The 19,889-nt window shown below is 53.9% G+C and overlaps 1 protein-coding gene across 1 annotated transcript in view; it reads left to right on the forward strand.

Annotated features, from left to right (window-relative positions):
- Nucleotides 1–18,583, forward strand: part of LOC111148599 (polypeptide N-acetylgalactosaminyltransferase 16) — an 89,190-nt gene extending 70,607 nt beyond the window's left edge. Inside the window, exons 10-15 of the mRNA XM_022505302.1 lie at nt 2,261–2,387; nt 3,895–3,987; nt 5,387–5,470; nt 12,415–12,556; nt 13,224–13,346; nt 16,396–18,583. Coding sequence (XP_022361010.1) covers nt 2,261–2,387; nt 3,895–3,987; nt 5,387–5,470; nt 12,415–12,556; nt 13,224–13,346; nt 16,396–16,533 — 707 coding nt within the window. The 3' untranslated portion in view covers nt 16,534–18,583. The remainder of the gene's footprint in view (nt 1–2,260; nt 2,388–3,894; nt 3,988–5,386; nt 5,471–12,414; nt 12,557–13,223; nt 13,347–16,395) is intronic.
- Nucleotides 18,584–19,889: the final 1,306 nt, after the last annotated feature.

Below are 19,889 nucleotides of genomic sequence, written 5' to 3' on the forward strand. Positions count from 1 at the left end.
ATTGTAATTCTGCAACAGGGTATTTGGGTGGTCTTGGAGAGGTTAACATGTTTGAGCTTCCCATGGCTCAGTTCACAGAGCATGGGACTCTCAATTTCAGGGTCATGAGTTCGAGCCCCATGCTAGACATGGAGCCTCCTTAAAAAGAAGAAGTAAATTTTTTTTTTTTTTTTTTTTTTTAAAAGATTTTATTTATTTATTTGTCAGAGAGAGAGAGAGGGAGAGAGAGCAAGCACAGACAGACAGAATGGCAGGCAGAGGCAGAGGGAGAAGCAGGCTCCCTGATGAGCAAGGAGCCCGATGTGGGACTCGATCCCAGGACGCTGGGATCATGACCTGAGCCGAAGGCAGCTGCTTAACCAACTGAGCCACCCAGGCATCCCCAGAAGAAGTAAATTTTTAAGAAATTAAAACAAACAAAACATCAGGGTGATAATACCAGCTTCGCATGCTTGCTGTGAGAATTAGACCTGGGTTCTAGAGCATGGCACATAGTAAGGGCTCAGTAAATGAGTGATGGTGACGTGTTGTGGGTGGTGACAATAACAGCATGGACAGTGCAGGCTGGCAGGATGAAGTGACTTATTAGCATAACCAAGTTAGTCTGGTAGGAATGGAACCAGAATGCAGCTCTTCTGTCCCCGAGGTCATCCCTAGTTCTAAATTTCACTTGCTGACCCAGCTCCAGAGCTCTTCCCAGGAGAAGGAACACAAGCCTGGCAGTCTACAGGCTGCCCTAGGGAACCCCATCAACATGACCATCCTTGCTATACCACATGTCCAGCCCTGGCCCCTGGCCCACATCTGGAAGCTTCTTCTGCCCACAGGCTGGACAGAGACGGGTGTTAGCTGAGGGGTAGGCAGTGGGCCCTGACAAGTTGCACCAGGTGAGAACCCCCCGGCCTGTCCAGGGACAACGAGTGTCTGTACTGCCAGCTGGGGGGAGGGAAAAGGGACCAAGGCTAGAAGTCATGAGTAAATGGTCTTTCTTTCACTTTTTTGGTTTTTTTTTTTAAGATTTTATTTATTTATTTGACAGAGATCACAAGTAGGCAGAGAAGCAGGCAGAGAGGAAGGGAAGCAGGCTCCCTGCTGAGCAGATAGCCTGATGGGGGGCTCAATCCCTGGACCCTGAGATCATGACCCGAGCTCAAGGCGGAGGCTTAACCCACTGAGCCACCCAGGCGCCCCTCTTTTTTTTTTTTTTTTTTTTTTAATTAAAAACAAAACAAACACAAAACAAGGGTTGTGTATTTTCTGGGATAGGAATGAGTGTTTTAATGTCAGAGGTGTCTGTCCAGCTGTAGGGTTCATATGAAGGGATAAACGGAAGAGATTATAGGAGGTGCAGCCAGCTGCCCAGGTGGGCCCTTGCCAGAAGTGACAGCGGGGCGGGCAGTTTGCGACAGCCTCCTCTAGGAGGCAGAATGGCCACTTGCATCTCCCAGCCCTAATGGCGGTCCTGCACAAGCTCATTCAGCATCCCCACCACTATCACAAGGAAGCGTGTCTCAAGGGGACCAGTGGGTGCCTGTAAATGGAGACCCCCTGGGCCAAGAGGGAGGTCTGGAGCCAGGAAGACACCAGCCGGAGTGGCCTTTGGCCTGGTTGGTGGCTGGTGTTTCAGCCTCGTGAATGCCCAGAGCAGACTGATGAGCAAATGTGTTCTTCCTTAGCAATGTCTGGATGGGGCTTTCCAGGCAGAGGCTGGAAATGATGCTGCCGTTGATTCGGTTTTTCTTCTCCTCATGGTCTTGGTGCTGCTGCAGGGCTTTCCCCGCTGCTCTTCCAGGGCTCAGATGCGGGCAGGGTGTATGACCGTCGGCAGTGGAGGGTGTGTATATAGAGGGGGGTGGCTATGTGTGGTGTGTGTGTGGCAGGATGTGTACGTGTGTGTGTGTGTGTGTGGTGTGTGGGGTGGGATGTGTGGAGAGGGTGTGTGTGCAGGGGGGTGTGGGGCGGGTTGTATATGAAGGGAGTATGGACGTGGTGTATATGGAGAAGGTGTGTGTGGGATGAGATACGGGGTTGGGGTGTGTGGACAGGGATGTGTGTTGTGGGGGGTGGGGGTGTGCACATTCGTGGACTGAGCAGTCAGGAACGTGTGCAAGGGTGGGCACATCCCATGTAGATGGGCCCAGAAACCCCGAACCCCACCTGTGCATCCAAGCAGACACCCGGGAGGCTAGCTCCTTCCCACTTTTGCTCCATGGGGACTTGCCAGGGGCTCTTCCCTCCTGACGGCTGCTGTCTCCTGCAGAGCTCTCCTTCAGGGTGTGGATGTGCGGTGGGAGCTTGGAAATCGTGCCCTGCAGCCGGGTGGGCCACGTCTTCAGGAAACGACACCCCTACAACTTCCCTGAGGGCAATGCCCTCACCTACATCAGGTAGGTGACAGTGCAAAAAGTGCCAGGCTAGGAGCCAGGCCACCTCGGTCCGAGACCCCACCAGCCCTGTTGGTCTTTCCTGCAGCTTTAGGCAGCTGCCCCTCCCCCTTTCTGGGCCTCAGTTTCCCCATTTGTTCCTTCCAATTCTGGGATTCCAGGTACCCTGAGGGGTGGAAGGATGAAACTGAGAGTGTTGCCACCAGGCCTCCCTTGTCTTTTTTTTTTTTTTTTAAGATTTTATTTATTTATTTGACACAGAGAGAGAGTTCATAAGTAGGCAGAGAGGCAGACAGAGAGAGAGGGGGAAACAGGCTCCCTACTGAGCAGAGAGTCCAATGTGGGGCTCGATCCCAGGACCCTGAGACCATGACCCGAGCTGAAAGCAGAGGCTTTAACCCACTGAGCCACTCAGGTGCCCCAGCCTCCCTTGTCTTGACCCTCTTTGTCCATGAGCTTCTTGGAGAACTGGCCCAACACCTGACCGGGGGCCACCCTCCAATCACCAGGCCCCAGGTTCTGGTCATGGGTGTCATGTCCTGAGCCTGACCTGGTCAGCGTCTACCCATCCATGTTCCCAGCCACAGGGTGCGCTTGGCCCTAGAGTCCAGCCATCCTCCGAGTTCCCGGTGGGGATGGAAGGGGAAGAGGGTCCCGAGGACTCCCCTGGGAGGACAGTTCTTTCGCTTGTCAGGCCTGCGCTTCCTTGCTTGCCACAGTGGCTCCCCAGTCTAGCTAACTAGATGCTTTATTATTTTGATTTGCTTCCCCCAACCCCATTTTTTGTTTCTATAATTATAAAAGTAATCCATGTTCACTAAAAAATGCAAGCTGTACCAGAATATACAACACATACATATCTGTACATATATGTGTTCTTACTCTGCTATCATATAGAGAGGAAAAAGCAAAAGTTCCTTTTACCCGATCTGACTCCTATCCCACTTGTCTCTCCAAAAGTAACTTCTGTGACTAGGTTTCTGATCTATCATTTCAGGCCTTTTAACTCCTTTGCATATAGGCAGTTCACGGAAAGAGAAGCACATACACACACACACACACACACACACACCATAACTTTGTGTTTTTCTATAAACGGGGTCACGCTGTGTGTCCTGTCGGCAGCCTGCTTTTCTGCCACTCCACCCTGAATGACAGGCGTCCTTCTGTGTCCATACCTGCTAACCGGGGCGTGCCCTCCATCCCGTAGCAGCGTCATATAAAAACCGTTGTTCTACGGATGGGCATTCAGGTCGTCACCCATGTTTTATCAAACAAGTATTTGGTACGCGTTCCTTGCGCCCACAGGCAGGCATTTCGGCAGAACAGAGTCCTCCAGGGGACTGTAAAGGGTATGCGGACATGCGCTGATGGAGGTTCACAGACCCGACTCATCTCTCCCACCCCAATCACTATTACTTTGTGTCACCCCGCACGGCACAGAGCGGGTCTCGGTCCTCACTCTGTCACCTCCCTGGTGACTTTGTTTTGTTCCTTCCTCCCCTTTTAGGAACACCAAGCGCACCGCGGAGGTGTGGATGGACGAGTACAAGCAGTATTACTACGAGGCCCGGCCCTCGGCCATCGGGAAGGCCTTTGGCAGGTGGGCCCCTCCACCAGCCCTGTTTGCCTCCCTCCACCCACGTTAGCACAACCAGAACAAAACACAAAATGGTGTGGACGCCAGGGAAGTGCTCACAGTCTCCTTGGTAACTGAGCCCCTCCCCGCTGGGCTCTTGGGAGTGGGGGGCTCTGGTAGGAGAGGCAATGTGGGGCAGGACCGGGCCCTTGAGGACCATGCAGCCGCGTGGGGAGAAACAACAGCCAGAGGAGGTTCGCTGCGGAAGAAGAGCTCCCGTTCACCAGCCGCCCTCAGGAGAAAGGACATCTGTGGGAGTAGTCAGGGCCGGGCCGTCTGCAGAAAACACTTGGGGTCTGGCCGCCGTTCAGAACACGCCTATCGTGATCTTGTTAGCCTGTTTTCCTGTCCTGGGCTCATATGACGACAGTCTAGTTAAGCATTTTCAAAATGTAGATTGGTTATGAAATCAATTTCATGGGTCGTGACCGACATTAAGAAAAAAATCGTAGAGAACACGATAGATTGGACCAGAGCAGAATAGAAAAGAACAGTTGATTGCAGTTAAGGCTAAGTATTGTTTGGTGAAATGTCTTTCAGTTAGATGTGTGTGTGTGTGTGTAGCTATATACGCATATGGGAATACTCGATCACAGTGTGAGATACATTTATTTCTAAAGGTTGTGATCAGAATATTAGTGATTGTCTCCGAATCTTCTGCACTCTGTTTATTCTTAGCTATATCCCTTTAAAAAATTACATCACTATTTCTTTCCGTGGTGAACTAACCTTTACTGAAGATCTACCCTGTGCTAGGCTCTTATCCTGTCTTAATTCATTTGATTCTCTGAAAACCTTCTGGGAGAGGTGGTCATGTTTACCAATGGAGAAACTGAGGCTCAGAGAGGCGGTGAGGGTCATCTGTTAGTGGCCATTCCCAACAGGATAGCTGAGGACACTGGGGAGAGGAAACTGTGGCATCCAGGGGCACCTCAGAGGGATCTCATTTGCCAAAATTCCTGAAAGACCTTTAAAGCGTGCTTTTCTTGTTGGACCCTTTCTGCTGAAATTGGAATGCAGGAAGGGAAAACTTGGAATTCCTTAAGGCTTTGTTTGAGGACCAGCTAGGGGTGCACTGAGGTCTCAAGGTGTGAGAAGTCAGAGTCAAGCAGGGCCCCTGGGGGGCTGCTCTGATCCTTGAAAGTGCACAGGAATTTGGGGAAAGAAATGAGGAATGGCGAGGAGACCTGGGGGGACCTTGCAGGTCAGACAAGGATTTTTGGCAATTGGCCACGGCTGGAGGGCAGGCTGGGACAGCTCCTGGCCCTGCCCCGCCTGGGGTAGGCAGAAGGAGGGGGCCAGCCTCCTGGGGCTTCCTCCCTGCGCCTGCCTGCCAGAGCCTGAGGCTTCCCTTCTCTTTCAGCGTAGCCACACGGATTGAGCAGAGGAAGAAGATGAACTGCAAGTCGTTCCGCTGGTACTTGGATAATGTCTACCCAGAGCTCACGTGAGTATGGCCCTCAGCTTGCGCATCTGGCCTGGCTGGGGGGCCAGCGGTTTGGGGGACCCCCACCCTGAGATTGCCCCATCTTGGGCAGTCCGGCTCTTTCCAGCTATCGGTGTTTCATCTGCATGTGAAGGCTCTGGTGGGGGAAGGGGAAAGAGTTACAAGTAAGACGGGACAGGAAGCAATTTTTTTTTTTAAAGATTTTATTTATTTATTTGACAGACAAGAGATCACAAGTAGGCAGAGAGGCAGGCAGAGAGAGAGGGGAAGCAGGCTCCCTGCTGAGCAGAGAGCCCAATGCAGGGCTTGATCCCAGGACCCTGAGATCATGACCTTAGCCGAAGGCAGAGGCCTAACCAACTGAGCCACCCTGGTGCCCCGGAAGCAATTTTTTTTTTTTTAAGATTTTATTTATTTATTTGACAGAGAGAGAGAGATCACAAGTAGGCAGAGAGGCAGGCAGAGAGAGAGAGAGAGAGGGAAGCAGGCTCCCCGCTGAGCAGAGAGCCCGATGTGGGGCTCGATCCCAGAACCCTGGGATCATGACCTGAGCCGAAGGCAGAGGCTTTAACCCACTGAGCCACCCAGGCGCCCCCCCGGAAGCAATTTTTAATAGACTGGGCCACAGAGCCGGAAATGGGCCTTGTCCCCACAGGGAAACAATGCTGCATTACGTAGCGAAAGCTGCAGAAATAAAGACATCCCTTTTGACTCTGTTCTCTCCCTTCTGGGAGTTTATCCTCAGGAAGTAAAGCAACCGAAGCAAAAAAACTATTGACAAGAGCTGTTCATTCAGCATAGGCTTCTTGGCTGCTATGAAAAATCTAGAGATAACTAATGATAAGGGGTGGGTTTAGTGAGTCCCAATGCATGGATCTGAGCAAACAGTAGGTGTCCATTAAGATCTCAATCAGAGAGACTGCAAAGCCCCAGGGAAATGTTTGCTCTGACAAACTGGAAGTAGACACAGATGGGGGGCACCGGACCCACGGCTGCTTCTGAGCGTGTGTGCAAGCTCCCTGGCTAGGGGTGAAGTGAAGGCTGCTGTATGGCCATGAGGCTTCCTTTTTTCTCATTTCAAAAGCCTTCTCAACCACCTGGCTCATGGCCTCATTTCCTTCGGGTCTTGACTCAAATGTCCTCTTTTGGGGGAGGGGGAGCTCTCTGAACAGTCTGTGTTTGCAGAGCACCCCCTTCCCCAGCATCCCCTGTTTAGTCCATGCTCACCACCCTCCAGCGCCTATGTGGCCAACTCATTTCCTTGCCCCCCCCCCCCGCAACGTGACAGTAAGCTCTGTGCGGGTAGGGGTGTGATCTGCTTTGTTTGCTGTTGGTGTCCAGCCCCTACGACAGGGCCTGTCACAAAACGGGCACTCGATATGTATCTTTAACCGAACAAATTGCATAGTCAATAAGCCTTAATAGTAATAACTCGGGAATTAGCGTTCTCCTTTCTAGAGCTGTCACCGTAGGGAACAGGTAATTCCATCAATGTCAGTCGCAGCAGTTTTCCAGAACACTCCACCCCTCAGAGCCTGCAGGTCCTTGAAAAAGACGACTCCCTGTTCTTTAAAGGCAGCTTTGTTTTTTGGAAAAGAGCCATAGTTAGGTTGTCGCCAAGTCCAGTGAAGAAGGCGATTACCCCCCATAAGGTGATCCTGGCTCCCTGATAGAGCATGACAAGGACTGAAACAAGTCAAGAATAAACTGACACTGGGAGCCAGTTTCAAGGATTTCAAAACAGTTCAAGCAAGAGCAACATCTTTTATTTATTTTTTTTAAGATTTTATTTTGTTAGAGAGAGAGTGTGTGTGTGTGTGTGTGCGCACAAGTGGGGTGAGGGTCAGAGGGAGCCCGATGCGGGACTGGATCCTGGGACTCCAGCATCACAACCCAAGCTGAATGCAGACGCTTAAAGCCTGAGCCACCCAGGTGCCCGAGAGCGGCATCTTTGAGAAGAGCTGGCGGCCTGGATGAGCCAGCCCCCAGATGAAGGCTGTGAAGGGAAAGAACATTATACATTATTATATATTTACAAAAATATAATAAATGGACCACTTTCTCCAGTGGCCACTTTTAAGGGAGGTAGTTTCATTCAGACATGTCATTTCTGAGGCAAAAAACAATCGTTTCTTTACATCCTGTCAGAGTTCAGACAACACTGGGATGGAGCCCCGGGCTCTAGACCTTGGGCAGGAGCTGGGAGGCCCATGGGAGACACGGGGAGGACCGGGAACATGCCTTTCCTCTCCACACCCAATCCCCATGGACAGGGTCTCATGTCATCCCCTGAGGACTGAGAGGAAAAAGTGTTTTATAACTACCAGAAACCTGGATCCATGACGATAGGACAGTAGATGAAACCAGCTACGTGAAGTGAGGAGTATGAGTCTTCTTCTGTTTCTTCTGTCAGTGTGGGGAGGTTTTATAAAACGATCCTGTGTCGGTAATGTAGAAGCCATGCACCTCATTCCTGTCCAGGTTACCATTCCCGGTCCACTCTCCAAGTTCTGCCCAGGGTGAGGGGCCAGCAGCGGCTCAGTCGTTGGTGAGGAAGGACTTCTGTACGCCAAGTGATACAAGCTCTCCTCCAAACAGGGGAGCCTAATGGTTGGCCCCACTTGCAGACGGTCAGTGGGGAAAATGAGGTGGCGAAGGGAGAGGCCTCTGTTTTGCTAGGCCTGCCTCAGTCCCTGCACAGCTCTGCCCCCTGCAGACCGGAGTTCTGCTGGCCTCAACAACAGCAACGTAGTCCTTTTGTTCGGACTGTCAGGAATAGTAGGGCAAGCTGTGCACACCACATGCGCCAGGGCACTAAGCGCATCGTGGATATCGTACATTTATTCTAACACTCCCTGGCAGATGGCAATAAAAGTCTTCTAACAAGACCAGTAGATTATGATAGTTTTCTAATAGATGGAAGTAAAAAGTCTCGAGGAAGGGACACTTTTGCTCTTTCTACAAAGGTATTCTAAGGGCTGATGGCTGCCCCGCTAGGAGGAGGCCCACAAAGAGGGAAGCAGATGCAGATGTAGTCGGGCTTGGCCAGGAAGCCGAGGGAGGGTGGTAGAGACGACCGTGACAGCAGCTCCAGGGCTGGGACCACAGGGACACCTCACGAGCCACTGCGGGTTTGGAGATTGTTGCCCAAGCCTCATGTATCCTCCCCTCCGGCCCCCAAGTATCAGTAGCCAAGCCTTCCTGCCACTGGCTGTTGCCACATGTAGACAGTGCCCACCTCAGCTCTGGAAGCCGACCACCCTGCACATCTCCCTGAGGACAGGGCCAGGGAGAGGAAGCGCGCAGAAGGATCTGGAGCAGCCTGGGCTGCATTCCTGAGCGGGTCCGAGGGGCCTCAGCAGGCATCTCTTCTCCGCAGGGAGGGGTAATAGAACAGGTTGCCCCTGGATGAAGCAGAGTAGGGGGAGTCTTTGCATCCTAACACCCTCGCCCTCAGGGGAGGTTACGAGTTCAAATCCTGCAATGATCGGTTGGGTGCTGCAAACCAATCAGGTGGGCAGCAGTGAGAGGCTAGGGAGTTGTGGGGACCGTGGCCAACTGGCATGCAAAAGCCTGTCCCCCAGGGGACAGCACGACCTTGTGTTAGTGCCTTGAGTGCCTCGTGGGAATCCAGGGTTCTGTGTGGCCTCATCTTCCTTTTTCTCAAGAGAAGCTGGATTCAGATTTCTTTGTGTAACCTTCAGATTTTTAATACTGCCAATTAGCTAAAAGCCACAACAACCACGCTATGTAGGACAGACAAAATGTGTTTGAGGCCAGAGCTTCTCCCCAGTCCCTGAATCAGAGGCCTCCCTTGACACCTGCTGGCATGCGCCCACCTGGATCCCAGGACCGAGAGACAGGAGGGGGCAAAGAGCTTGAGGAATGCCATGCTCCGGCTGGCCTGGGGTTGTGTGGAAATTTGGACTCGGAGGGTCTGGGTTGGAGAGTGACTCAGAGGCTGGTCTGGGTACCCGGGACCTGAGGGTCCTGACTCCTAGCCCTTATCCTGTCTTTCTCTTCTGCTCCCAGCCCCTAACTGTGCTGGCTACTGGGAATAGAGCTGCCCTGAGGCCCATCTGCCCAGAGTCCAGGGGGATTATGCCAGAGCTCTCCTTTCCAGGGCCAAGCCTTAGGAAACCTGCAAGCAAGAGTCGGGGTGGGGGGTGGAGAAGGACTGGGTCCCTGGGGGCAATCTGGGGTCTTGACTGTGGACTGTCCAGCCTCTAGGTGGGTCCAAGTCTCTGCTCAGGGTCAAGGTAGGAAAGACAGATTCTGATCCAAAGGAAAGGAGGATGAGGCGCCTGGCTCAAGTCAGTAGAGCTTGCGACTCTTGATCTCGGGGTTGTGAGTTCAAGCCCATGTTGGTGTAGAGATTACTTAAAAGTAATTACTTATATATATATATATATTTTTTTTTTTTTTCAAAGGAAAGGAGGATAGACAAGGAGCAGGGAGGATATAGGTGAAAGAGGACATAGGTGAAGGAAGTAGAAGAGGGAAGGGGAAGGAGAGGAAGTGGAAGGTGCAGTGTTAATGGTTGGCAGGAGGGGAAGGCATCCAGAGGAGAAGGACAGGGTAAAGGGGGGCAGTGAAGAGTTGCAGAGAGTCGAGGGGGCTGGGCCGGGGGGTGGGGGGCAGAACACTACTGATAGGAGCCTTTCTCGCTGGGGAGGAGCTTGGCGGACTTGGGAACAGAGAGGGGCCTTGTGAACCAACTGACATTGCATCTAATCTGTCCCTGGGGGGCTGGGGTCATTGCTAGACCGGGACAGGATGGGGAGGGTATTTATAAAGGCTGCTTGGTGGGAGATGGCACCTGATGGGGGGCGCTGGAGGGTCCCCAGGCATTTCTGACCCCTCCCAGAAAGGAGGGGTGGTCCTTTTATTCAAAGCTTCAAGCACCTTTATATTAGGGGGTCATAGGGGGCATTTTATTATGGGTCATATTCATTATTATCTTTTTTATATTTTATAATATATATTATATTTTAATCTTTTATATTTTATATTATCTTTTTTATATTACTACTTTTATTAGACTTCCCTCTTATCTCTTTAAACGCCATATTCCCAGGAGGGATTGACCCTGATGCTCTGTGAGACAATAAAAAACCAATAAAGACGACTGAGAAAAAACATGAAAACGTGTTCGGGACCATATTTAGCTTGGGAGCCAGCAGTTTTCAACCTGTGGTCTAGAATTATGCAAATTCTCAAGAGGGACCTGGCAGGAGGGTACGAGAGAAAGTGAAGGTGTCTTCCTGAGGCTCTGTGAGGGTGGGTTGTGGTTTGGGGTTTCTGGGGTGTTCCAACCAGCCCTGAGGAAGGAGGAGCTGGCTTGGTTGAGATCAAAGAATGCCAAAAGTGTTATGATACCCCCCTCCCCAGCCCACTTAGGTTCTCTTTGGATAGAGGTAACAAGAGGGGGTTAAGATTAGGTGCATGGCCACACTCTAAGCCCCATCACTCGCTGGGGCCATAACCCAAGAGTGTGTGTGACCTTCTAAACCCAGGAATACAAGCCTGCATCAGCTGGGCCCAGCAGCCTCCTTGGGTTTATTAACCACAGAGTAAGACAATGTGTCATGTAGGGGTGTGTTGTGTGTGTGTGTGTGTGTGTGTGTGTGTGAGAGAGAGAGAGAGAGAGAGAGAGGGATGTGTGTTTAAGCATATTTTCCTGTGCATTTTAAAATAATATTTAAAATATTTTGAAACACACCTGTTTTATTTAACAGTATGTTCTAAACATCTTTCTGTGATATCAGATATTCATTTGGAGTCATTTTCAATGACTCCGGGGCTTTCCATCTTACAGATGAATCGGGTATTTAATTAGCCTGTCCCCTATCATTAGATATCTATGTTTTCAGTATAACCAATCACCCTGCCAACAGCCCCAATATTATTGCCTCAGGATAACAAAGTTCCAGAAGTAGGATTAGGATTGTTAGGTCAAAGGTATGTCCATTATTTTTGTGTGTTTTTTATTATTGAACTACAGCTGACATACCGTGTTGTATTCATTTCTGGTGCGAACGTGGTGAGTCAGCAATCTCTGCATTATGCTGTGCTCCCACGATAAGCGTAGTCACCACCTGTCACCATGGGTCGTTATTAGGGTAAATTTGACCATATCCCCTAGGCTGGACTTTTCATCTCTGTGACTTATTTTATAACTGGGCGTTGGCCCCATGTAACCCTTTTTATCTATGTGTGCCCATTTTTGAGGCTTTGGATACACAATGCCACACTGCCCTCCAGAACTGCAGGGAAGGAGAAGGTTTGATCCCACAACTATTGCCAACACTGGGAACTGAGATCATCGATTGGTGTTGTTACACTAGAATACATATGAGATATTTTATATAAATAAATATCTAGAAATAACGCATGTTATTATATATTATATTTCATGCACATAGTTATGGTAAACAGACAGTGGGAACTCTCAGATATGTATTTCCTTAATCATTAGTGAGATTGAACGCATTTTCCCATTTGTGGGTTTTCAGTTTGCCGCTCTGAAGTGACCTCTTTCCTCTCATTTTAAGATGTCATATTCAGTCCATATTTAGGCCTCAGTCTCTCGCCCAGGTTTTCTTCTTTCTGGTCTGGGGAGCCCTGGGTTTCTGGTCTGAGCTCTTTCCCCAGGGTTCTCTCAGGCTCGGCCTCCAGGGCTGCCTCTGGGGCTCCCACAGCAGCTCAGACCCCGTGGGGCGAGACTCAGTCTTCCCAGAGGCATCCCTGTTCCTTCTCCCGTCCCCTGCCCTCCTGCCCCTGCTGGCTAGGCCTGCTCCCCAGGGCCCCTTCCCCGAGACTGAGACCAAGAGCATGGTTCCCTGGGGAGCTGACCAAGCTCTGCCCTTACTCACCCCCTGGCTGAGGGGTGAGTAAGCCTAGAGAGGGCAGAAGACAAGCCTGATTGCTCCCTTTTCTCTCAGAGTCCCCGTGAAGGAAGTACTCCCTGGCATCATTAAGCAAGGAGTTAATTGCTTGGAATCCCAGGGCCAGGACTCGGCTGGAAACTTCCTGCTTGGAATGGGGATCTGCAGAGGGTCTGCCAAGAACCCCCCAGCACCCCAGGTAAGCTGCTGAGGGCCTTGAGGTTAGAACCAGGAGGGGGGAAGGGAGCCTGGGTCATTGTCCAGGAGTTGGGGTGGCAGGGGAGGGGGCTTCCCTTGGCTTATTCTCATTTTATCTCTGCTTACACCCTCCACAAGCCCACATTCCCAGGGACCACGCATACTGTCCCCCCCACACTGCTCCTTGGGTCTGCTTCTGCCACATTTCCCTTTTCCCATCTGTTGCACAGTTGCCCTCTGGATACCACCCATGTTCTTGGAGGGAGAAATGCTACTCAGAGGGCACCTGGGTTCTCTCCGGGGATGTGGCTATGGTCAGCATGAAGCGTGGCCAGACATCCAAGACTCCTGTGTGTACGTGTGTGTGCGACACAGGAGGGTCGTGGAATCCCCTAGCTGCCCTGGTCCTGTCTCTCCCTGTCCCCCCTACCCCCCATAGCAGCCCTTGGTACATTCCGGATTGCCCTCCGGCCAGCTCCAGCCAATCCTTTTATTATGGAAACTTTAAAACATACAGCAAAGTTGAAAGAACAGTACAGTGAACACCCATATATTCACTCATATTATTTAGAGAAAATTGTCCCAACAGAGTATTTGTCTTATCGTTTACCCGCTCCCCTTCCCTCACCGCATCCTTGGACTTGGCCCTTCCGGTCCCGGTCTTCTAGGCATGGCTGTTCAGTGACCATCTCATCCAGCAGCAGGGGAAGTGCCTGACTGCCGCCTCCACCTCCGTCACCCCAGGCTCCCTGGTCCTGCTGCAGGGATGCAACCCGAGAGAGGGCAGGCAGGTGAGTCTCCTTACCCACTGAGGTGTGCAGGCTGGGTGGCAGCTCCTGGCAGGGGAGCCCTGGGCTGAAACAGATGGACTCGAGCCCTTCCAGAGGGAGGGTCAGTCCAAGTCAGCGGCCAGGTCCAATCCGTTGTACTCATGAGGAAACACTTCTTCGAGTAAATACTGTTAAGTGTCCATCCTGCCAGCCTGTGAGCTCCACAAGGGCAGGGGCCATCTGGCTTGGGTCCCTAGCCCCTGACAACCACCGCAGCCCAGCTCAAGCTGGCTTTGACCAAGAGCTGGTGATAGGAGTTTTACACAGATGGTCTCACCTTACCCTTGTGCCACCCCGGGGGTTTGGGCCCTTGCGCCATCCTCGTCTTACTGGTGAGTCAGGCTTGCTGAATTTAAGAAACAGGTGTCAGAGGAAACCCAGCTGGGAAGGGATGGAGCTGAGATTCAAGGTCAGTGTGACCCCTCAGCCCACGGTCTTAACCCAGAACTTAGTAGATGCTCAGTAAGTATTTCGCTTGTGGCTGCCAGGAAGGTGAAACCAAGATACCCCGATTTCCAAGCTGGCACGACAACCTCACATGAGCACTGCCTTTTCCATTTGTCAAACCCTCAGTCACCCTGTCTCCATGAATCCTGGAAGTCAGGCCAAGCCCACCCGTCTGGGGAGAAACTGGTATTCCGAGAGAGGATATCACTTGCTCAAGATATGCAGTGGCCAGTGGCAGAGTCAGCCCCCTTCCTGGCTGGGGGGCGGGGGGGAATCCCTCTGCCCAAGGTATGGGACATAAAGGCCAGAGGTCTGCTCCAGCCCTTCCACTGCCCACACCGCCCGGGAGCCTCCTCCGTGCTTGACCCTGGCCAGCCGGCGGGACAGTGGAGGGCTGAAGAGAGTGTCTGGCTGCAGGGTTTCCTCTCACCCTTTTCCTGTTTGCCTGGGTCAGCTCTTTCTTTAGGGATGACTGGTAACTTGCTATGCCGTTCTGGAAAAGCAGCCAGATCCCCTCCCTCCAGCCTCTGAGTGTGTGTGTGTGTGTGTGTGTGAGAGAGAGAGAGAGAGAGAGAGAGAGAGAGATCGATCTGCTGGCTGGGCCTGTTGGACCCTTCTGACATGTTTCTGACTGGCAGATGACGTTTGTCCTGCTCCCTCGGGCTGCCTGCCCTCCGCCCCTGCCCTGCAGTGAGGGATGTCCTCAGGTTCTTCTTCACTGAGGGCAGCAGACCTCTCCCAGGGTCAGGCTTTGAGCCCACTTGCACCCCTCCTTGCTGAGGACAAGCGAGGAAGTAGCTCCTGGGAAGGCCCCCACTTCCATAATTCTCTGGAGCTCCATCTACTCTGCTCCTGCAAGGCCTGCCAGGCCCCCAGCTGCATCTGGGCCCCCCGGGCCCTCTCCTCCCAGAGGATAGGATGAGCGGGTCTCCCATGCGGGGGCCTTCCAAAGCTAGGCCTCCCTTCTTGGTCCACCTCCAGCTTCCACGGCCGCTGGGCATCATGGGTCCGAGTGGCTCTGTGTCCTGGAGCCAATAGGATGGAGTCGGCAGGCCCCAGCACCCCCACCTCTCTGAGCCTCGGTCTCCTCCCTGCCCGCCTTACAAGGTGCCTGTAGGAACAGAGGCTGAGGAGATAGGAGAGGGCCGTGAGGGGCGCTGTTTCTCTGACCAGGCCCAGGACTGAGTGGCCAGGAGAGTGCTCGGTGGCATGGGTAGAAAGTGAGATTCCCGTGGTTTGGGGGGTGCCCCCGGGGATCTAGTGATCCCTTCACTCATCCTCACATTCCCACTTTATAAATAACACTGCGCTGGGTCCCTGCCCGTGCTTGGGAATGGACGGCTCCTGTTGGCCATGGGCAGAAAGGAGGACAGGGTCCAGCGAAGCCCAGGAGAGCGGGGAGCATGGCCAGCCCCTCCCGGGAGGTCGGGGACTGGAAGAGCACAAAGCAATAGGATGCTGTGAGTTCCAGAGGGACCAAGGCCCTGTCCTACGCACTGCCCAACTTTTAGGCCAGGGACCCCTCTCCCCTAGGGCTGCGTGGGCACCCCACAGGCCCACATTCCCAAGGGGAGTCCACACCCCCCACCTTCCCTCCCAAGTCAGTTCCCTTCTCTGCCCACCCCAACCCCTGCAGCCCTAGGCCTGGCCCTACCCCCACAGAGCGGGGGAGCCGGGCGTGGGGGGGATGGGGGCTCCTCACTTCCTATGCTGAACAGGCGGGATACAGGGAGAGGAGAGATGGACAGACAGATCTCTCTCACTATTTATACTTCCCTGAGCCTTGAAGCCTGGGCCAGCCTCTCATCTCCTCCCCTGAGTCTTCCAAAGGACACTCTGTCCTCCACCCAGGCACCCCCAGATGTTCCACAGGAACACCTCTTTCCCCTTCATCAGGTCTGGAGAAGGGGAGGCCCAGGAGAATACCGTAACGAGGACCCCAGGCCTCCCACCATCCCGCAGACCCTACTCCTCATCACTGCAGACAAGGTGGCTGCCCCCCACCCTTCCGGCTCTTGGCCACCTGTTGCACGGTTACAGGCCGGGCCAGAAGCTCTGAGCTGCAGGGAGAGGAAGTCTTGTGGGAAGAAGCCGTAGACTCCCGTGCCCGCAGGGAGGAGTGGGGTGTGCTGCAGGGGTGGGGCTAGCCGTCCTGGGCAGGGCCTGGGGAAACGGAGAGCAAGAGCCCCACCTCTTGGAGGGAGCAGCAGCTCCGCCCCGAGCTGCCCTAGGCCACACAAGAAACTGGGCCCCTGTCTAAAAGGAAGCTAGAAATGCAGATTTTCATGGGACAATGAAGCCCAATTTCAAATAGACACTGTGCAGGCCCAAAGAAATACAGATTCATTCGGCCCACGGACTTCGATGTAGACTTCTGCTGAGCTATGGAAACAAGCGTGCATCAGAAGGGAAGGGGTTTAAGGCTGCTTGGGGGTCGGGGAGCTCTTGTGTCAGGGACACGGTGGGGCGTTGTCCTGGGGATAGGCCCCTTACATCCATGCAAAATGAAGTTCTGGACATTATTGTTAATCTTTGTGTTTTTCTCCCCCGTTCTTCCCCCCAGAGATGGAGGAGAAAAGCCTCTTTCATCCAGCACTCGGTCAGCGGCCTCTGCCTGGAGGCCAAGCCCGCCCAGCTGGTGACCAGCAAGTGCCAGGCCGACGCCCCGGCCCAGCAGTGGCAGCTGCTGCCGCACACATGACGGTAGCCCCGGGCCTCCTGGACCTTTTGCATGAGACTTCGGGACCGGAAGCGGGTTAGGGTGGGGGAGTGTAAAGCCGTTCCCATCTCCTCACATTTCTGCCGGACTCATCAGCAAACACCCCTGCCACGACACACGTCTCTCCAAAGCTTGTTTGGGGCGGGCGTGGGGAAGCAGGCCCCGATGCGCTGGCTGCCAGCCTGGCCTTGCCCCAGAAGAGAAGGTCAGGATGCTGGACTGCTGCTGGACAGAGACTGGGCAGACCCCCCTCACCCCCCGGCCCTTTGTCCCCTTCCCTTTACCCTCCTGGGGTCCTGGACAGTGTTTGGGGGGCCGTCCCCCATTGGCTGGGGAGAGCAAGGACAGAAGCCCGCACAGGGCCCCTCCTGGGTCACAGGGCCTACCTGTGGGATCGTCATGAGAGGAGACTGTGGACAACATGGATGGGGAGGCTGAGGGCTGGACGAGGGGCAGCCTGAAGGCAAGTGGAGAACAGGAAGCTGGTGAGAAGTTTGGTGGCCTGTCCCAGGCAGGTGCTGGGTTGAGTGTGGGAGGGATGGGATCTGGAGCAAAGGATGGATAATTTGCAGAAGGACATGGATGGAAAAGCAGCAAAGCACCAGAAGAGTTAGTTTCTTCCCAACAACCTATAGTTCCTCCCAGGCTGTGTCAGTCCCTGGGCATTGTGCCCTCCCTGTGCTCTGGTCTCCACGTTCCTACCAGAAGCTGCAAGAGCCCTCATGGGCAGCCTTGGGACCCGGTTTATGAAACAGATCCCACTTCTGTTTGGCCGTGCGTCAGGCCAAGACCTCTTTCTTGGGCCTTAAGACCAGCTGGGGTCGTGTCCCCTCCGCCTGGGCCCATGGTGATGACCCGGTGAGGGCAGGCAGCCACCGCACACCACAGGAACAGCCCCATCCTTGTTCAGGCCTTTTGACTCCTGCCTTCTCGAAAGCCTTTACCTCTGTAAATACAGCGTTGGGATGTTGAAGTGGCTGGTAAGAACAGGACCTCCCTTCTGGAGCTAAACATTCCCCAAGACTTGGGCAGTAAGTCGTGGAGGCTAAGACTCATCCATACCCCTCCCCACTGCAGGACGGAGGCCTGAGAAAGGGTGGGTTCCCACAGTGAGGGGGGAGGCTGGCAGGTGGCTCCTGTCTGTGTGCAGAGCCCCTAGTTCCTTCTCACCGCCACTGGGCCCACGGCCTGGTCTTGGAAACGTCCCTGCTATTTCCCATTTCCTCTTCCCCAACCCTGAGGCTCAGGCAGTGTGAGCTTTGGCAAAAGACCAGGAGTATGCGGACCCCTGGGTATCCCCCTCCCAAAGCAAATCAGCCTGGGGCTTCTAGGCAGTTCATGGATTCCAGAGGGCCTGGGACTCTCCTCTGAAATTGTCCCCCAAATCGTGCGTGTGTATGCATATGTGCATTTCCTGGGGAGAGGGTCCACGGATCGTCCCAGCTTCTTGCCGAGGTCCATGATCCCCAAAGGGACTGAGCCTCTGCTCTGGACTGAAGTGACACCACCGCCCCCCCCCCGACCCCACCCCAGTTGAGCTGCCCTTCTCCCTCCCTGGCATTCCTAGACTGCTAGTTCCTGCTCCCCAACGCGGCCCTCAGGCCAGCAGCCCCACCATGGGGGTCTCAGTGGCTTCCTCTCACCCCCCCGGCTCTCACCAGGCCCCCTCAAGCAGTGCTCCTGGGCCCCAGCACGGGGCCACCATCTCCCGTCCTCTGTCCCTGTGTTTCCTCCACCCCCATCTCTGTTGTGCGCATCCCCCCCACAGGCAGCATGGACCCTTGGGGATGGGGAGGGGGCACAGCTTCCTTCTTTGAATGTAAGGGGGCTGCTGCTGGGAGAAGCCCCTGAGAGCCCCCTCCTTCCCGGTGGTCAGAGTGCACCTGTCAGCCATCCTTTGTGGGACTCAGCCCCGTTCTGTTCTTGCTTTTCCTCTTCTTGACCAAAGCATGTGCCACTCGCTGTCCCTGAGGGCCTCATCTTTATAAAACACACACCTGGAATAAAACCACTTCTCACACGTACACGTGCATCAGCGCCTTTCTCTCTCTTACTCCGAAGCCACCCTCCCCCGCCTCATGGGCAAGTTGGGGCCTTGATGGTGTGAAACTGAAACTGAAGTTGCTCAGGTCTCACCCCCTCCCATACCTGACAGCCTGTTCCTCTGCACCTCAGGGCGTCCTGGATGCAGCTCCGGGAAGGGGACCAGCAGGTGTCCCTGCTGCTGTGGCAGCCTGGGACCAGAGGCCCGCTCCGGCTCCATGGCCTCATCTCGGGACCCTACTTGGGCTTTGAATTGGAAGCCACGGGCTTTCCCTGAACGCCTGCTTTTTGCCAACCCTCGCTCCTTCCCTGGGTGACAGCCCCAACCTCACAGAACTGCCCTCCCCCGCCTCTACCACGCAAGAAGGCAGTGGGGAAATGCAGGTAGGAATCTTCCTGGGTAGAATCAGCAAAATAATTCCAGAAAGAGTCCTATCAGCCCAGCCTTGTTGACTGGGTAGCAGATGCTCTGCCTAAGGTTTCCATGGAAACCAGCGGAAAGCCCCCCAGCGCTCCTGTGAGCAGAAGCTGAGCCTTAAACGCTGCCTTGCCGCACATGTGCACTGTGACGGGCAGGCTCCCTGCCCTTCCCTGCGCGCAGCCGTTCCTGCCCCCCGCCCCCACTTCAGCGCAGGACCGCTCTTTTGGGGTTCCCAGAAATTCTGACCACCATGCTCCGGGCTGGTGACCGTTCCAAGCTCATAGTATGGCTGCAGAGCCCAGCTTGGGCTGACTGGGCATAGGTAACAATTCACTGAAGACTCTGGCTGTAGTCTCTATCTGTCCATCCTCTCAAGGAACACATCCCATTGCCTACCTTCTCAGGCCTCTGTCCTGGCCAAGCTGGGCCAGCTCCCCACATTCCTTCTGTTTTCCTTCCCAGCCTCCAGGGGCTCTGGTGCTGCTTCTCCTGAGTCCTGCTCTCTTGCCTCCTCCAAACCTACTTCTCTGAAGTCCCATTTTTCTCTTCCACTCCGACAGGTGGGGAGGGCAGGAGGGACACGGGCATGAGGCCAGCCTCCCTTTTATCCAGGAGGGAGGGGTGCCTCTGTCCTTGGGCCTCTGTGACTTGCCTTCAGTTTTTCCCAGAGGCTTACCCCGCGCCCCTCAGGAGAGGGCTTCCATCTGCAATTGGGAGAGATAACATGGGCAACACCTGTCTTCCAAGGGGTCCGGCACCCCAGGCCTGTGGACAAATCTTCCATCACCGAGCAGGATGTGGTCCTCTCCCACCAAGAGAACAGGAGAGGAAACCTGGAAAGGAGAAGCTACAGTTCGTGACACCCACAGCTTCA

This window comes from Enhydra lutris, unplaced genomic scaffold (genome assembly GCF_002288905.1).
Source record: "Enhydra lutris kenyoni isolate GAN:26980312 unplaced genomic scaffold, ASM228890v2 scaffoldscaffold20, whole genome shotgun sequence".
In the NCBI taxonomy this organism is placed as follows: domain Eukaryota; kingdom Metazoa; phylum Chordata; class Mammalia; order Carnivora; family Mustelidae; genus Enhydra; species Enhydra lutris.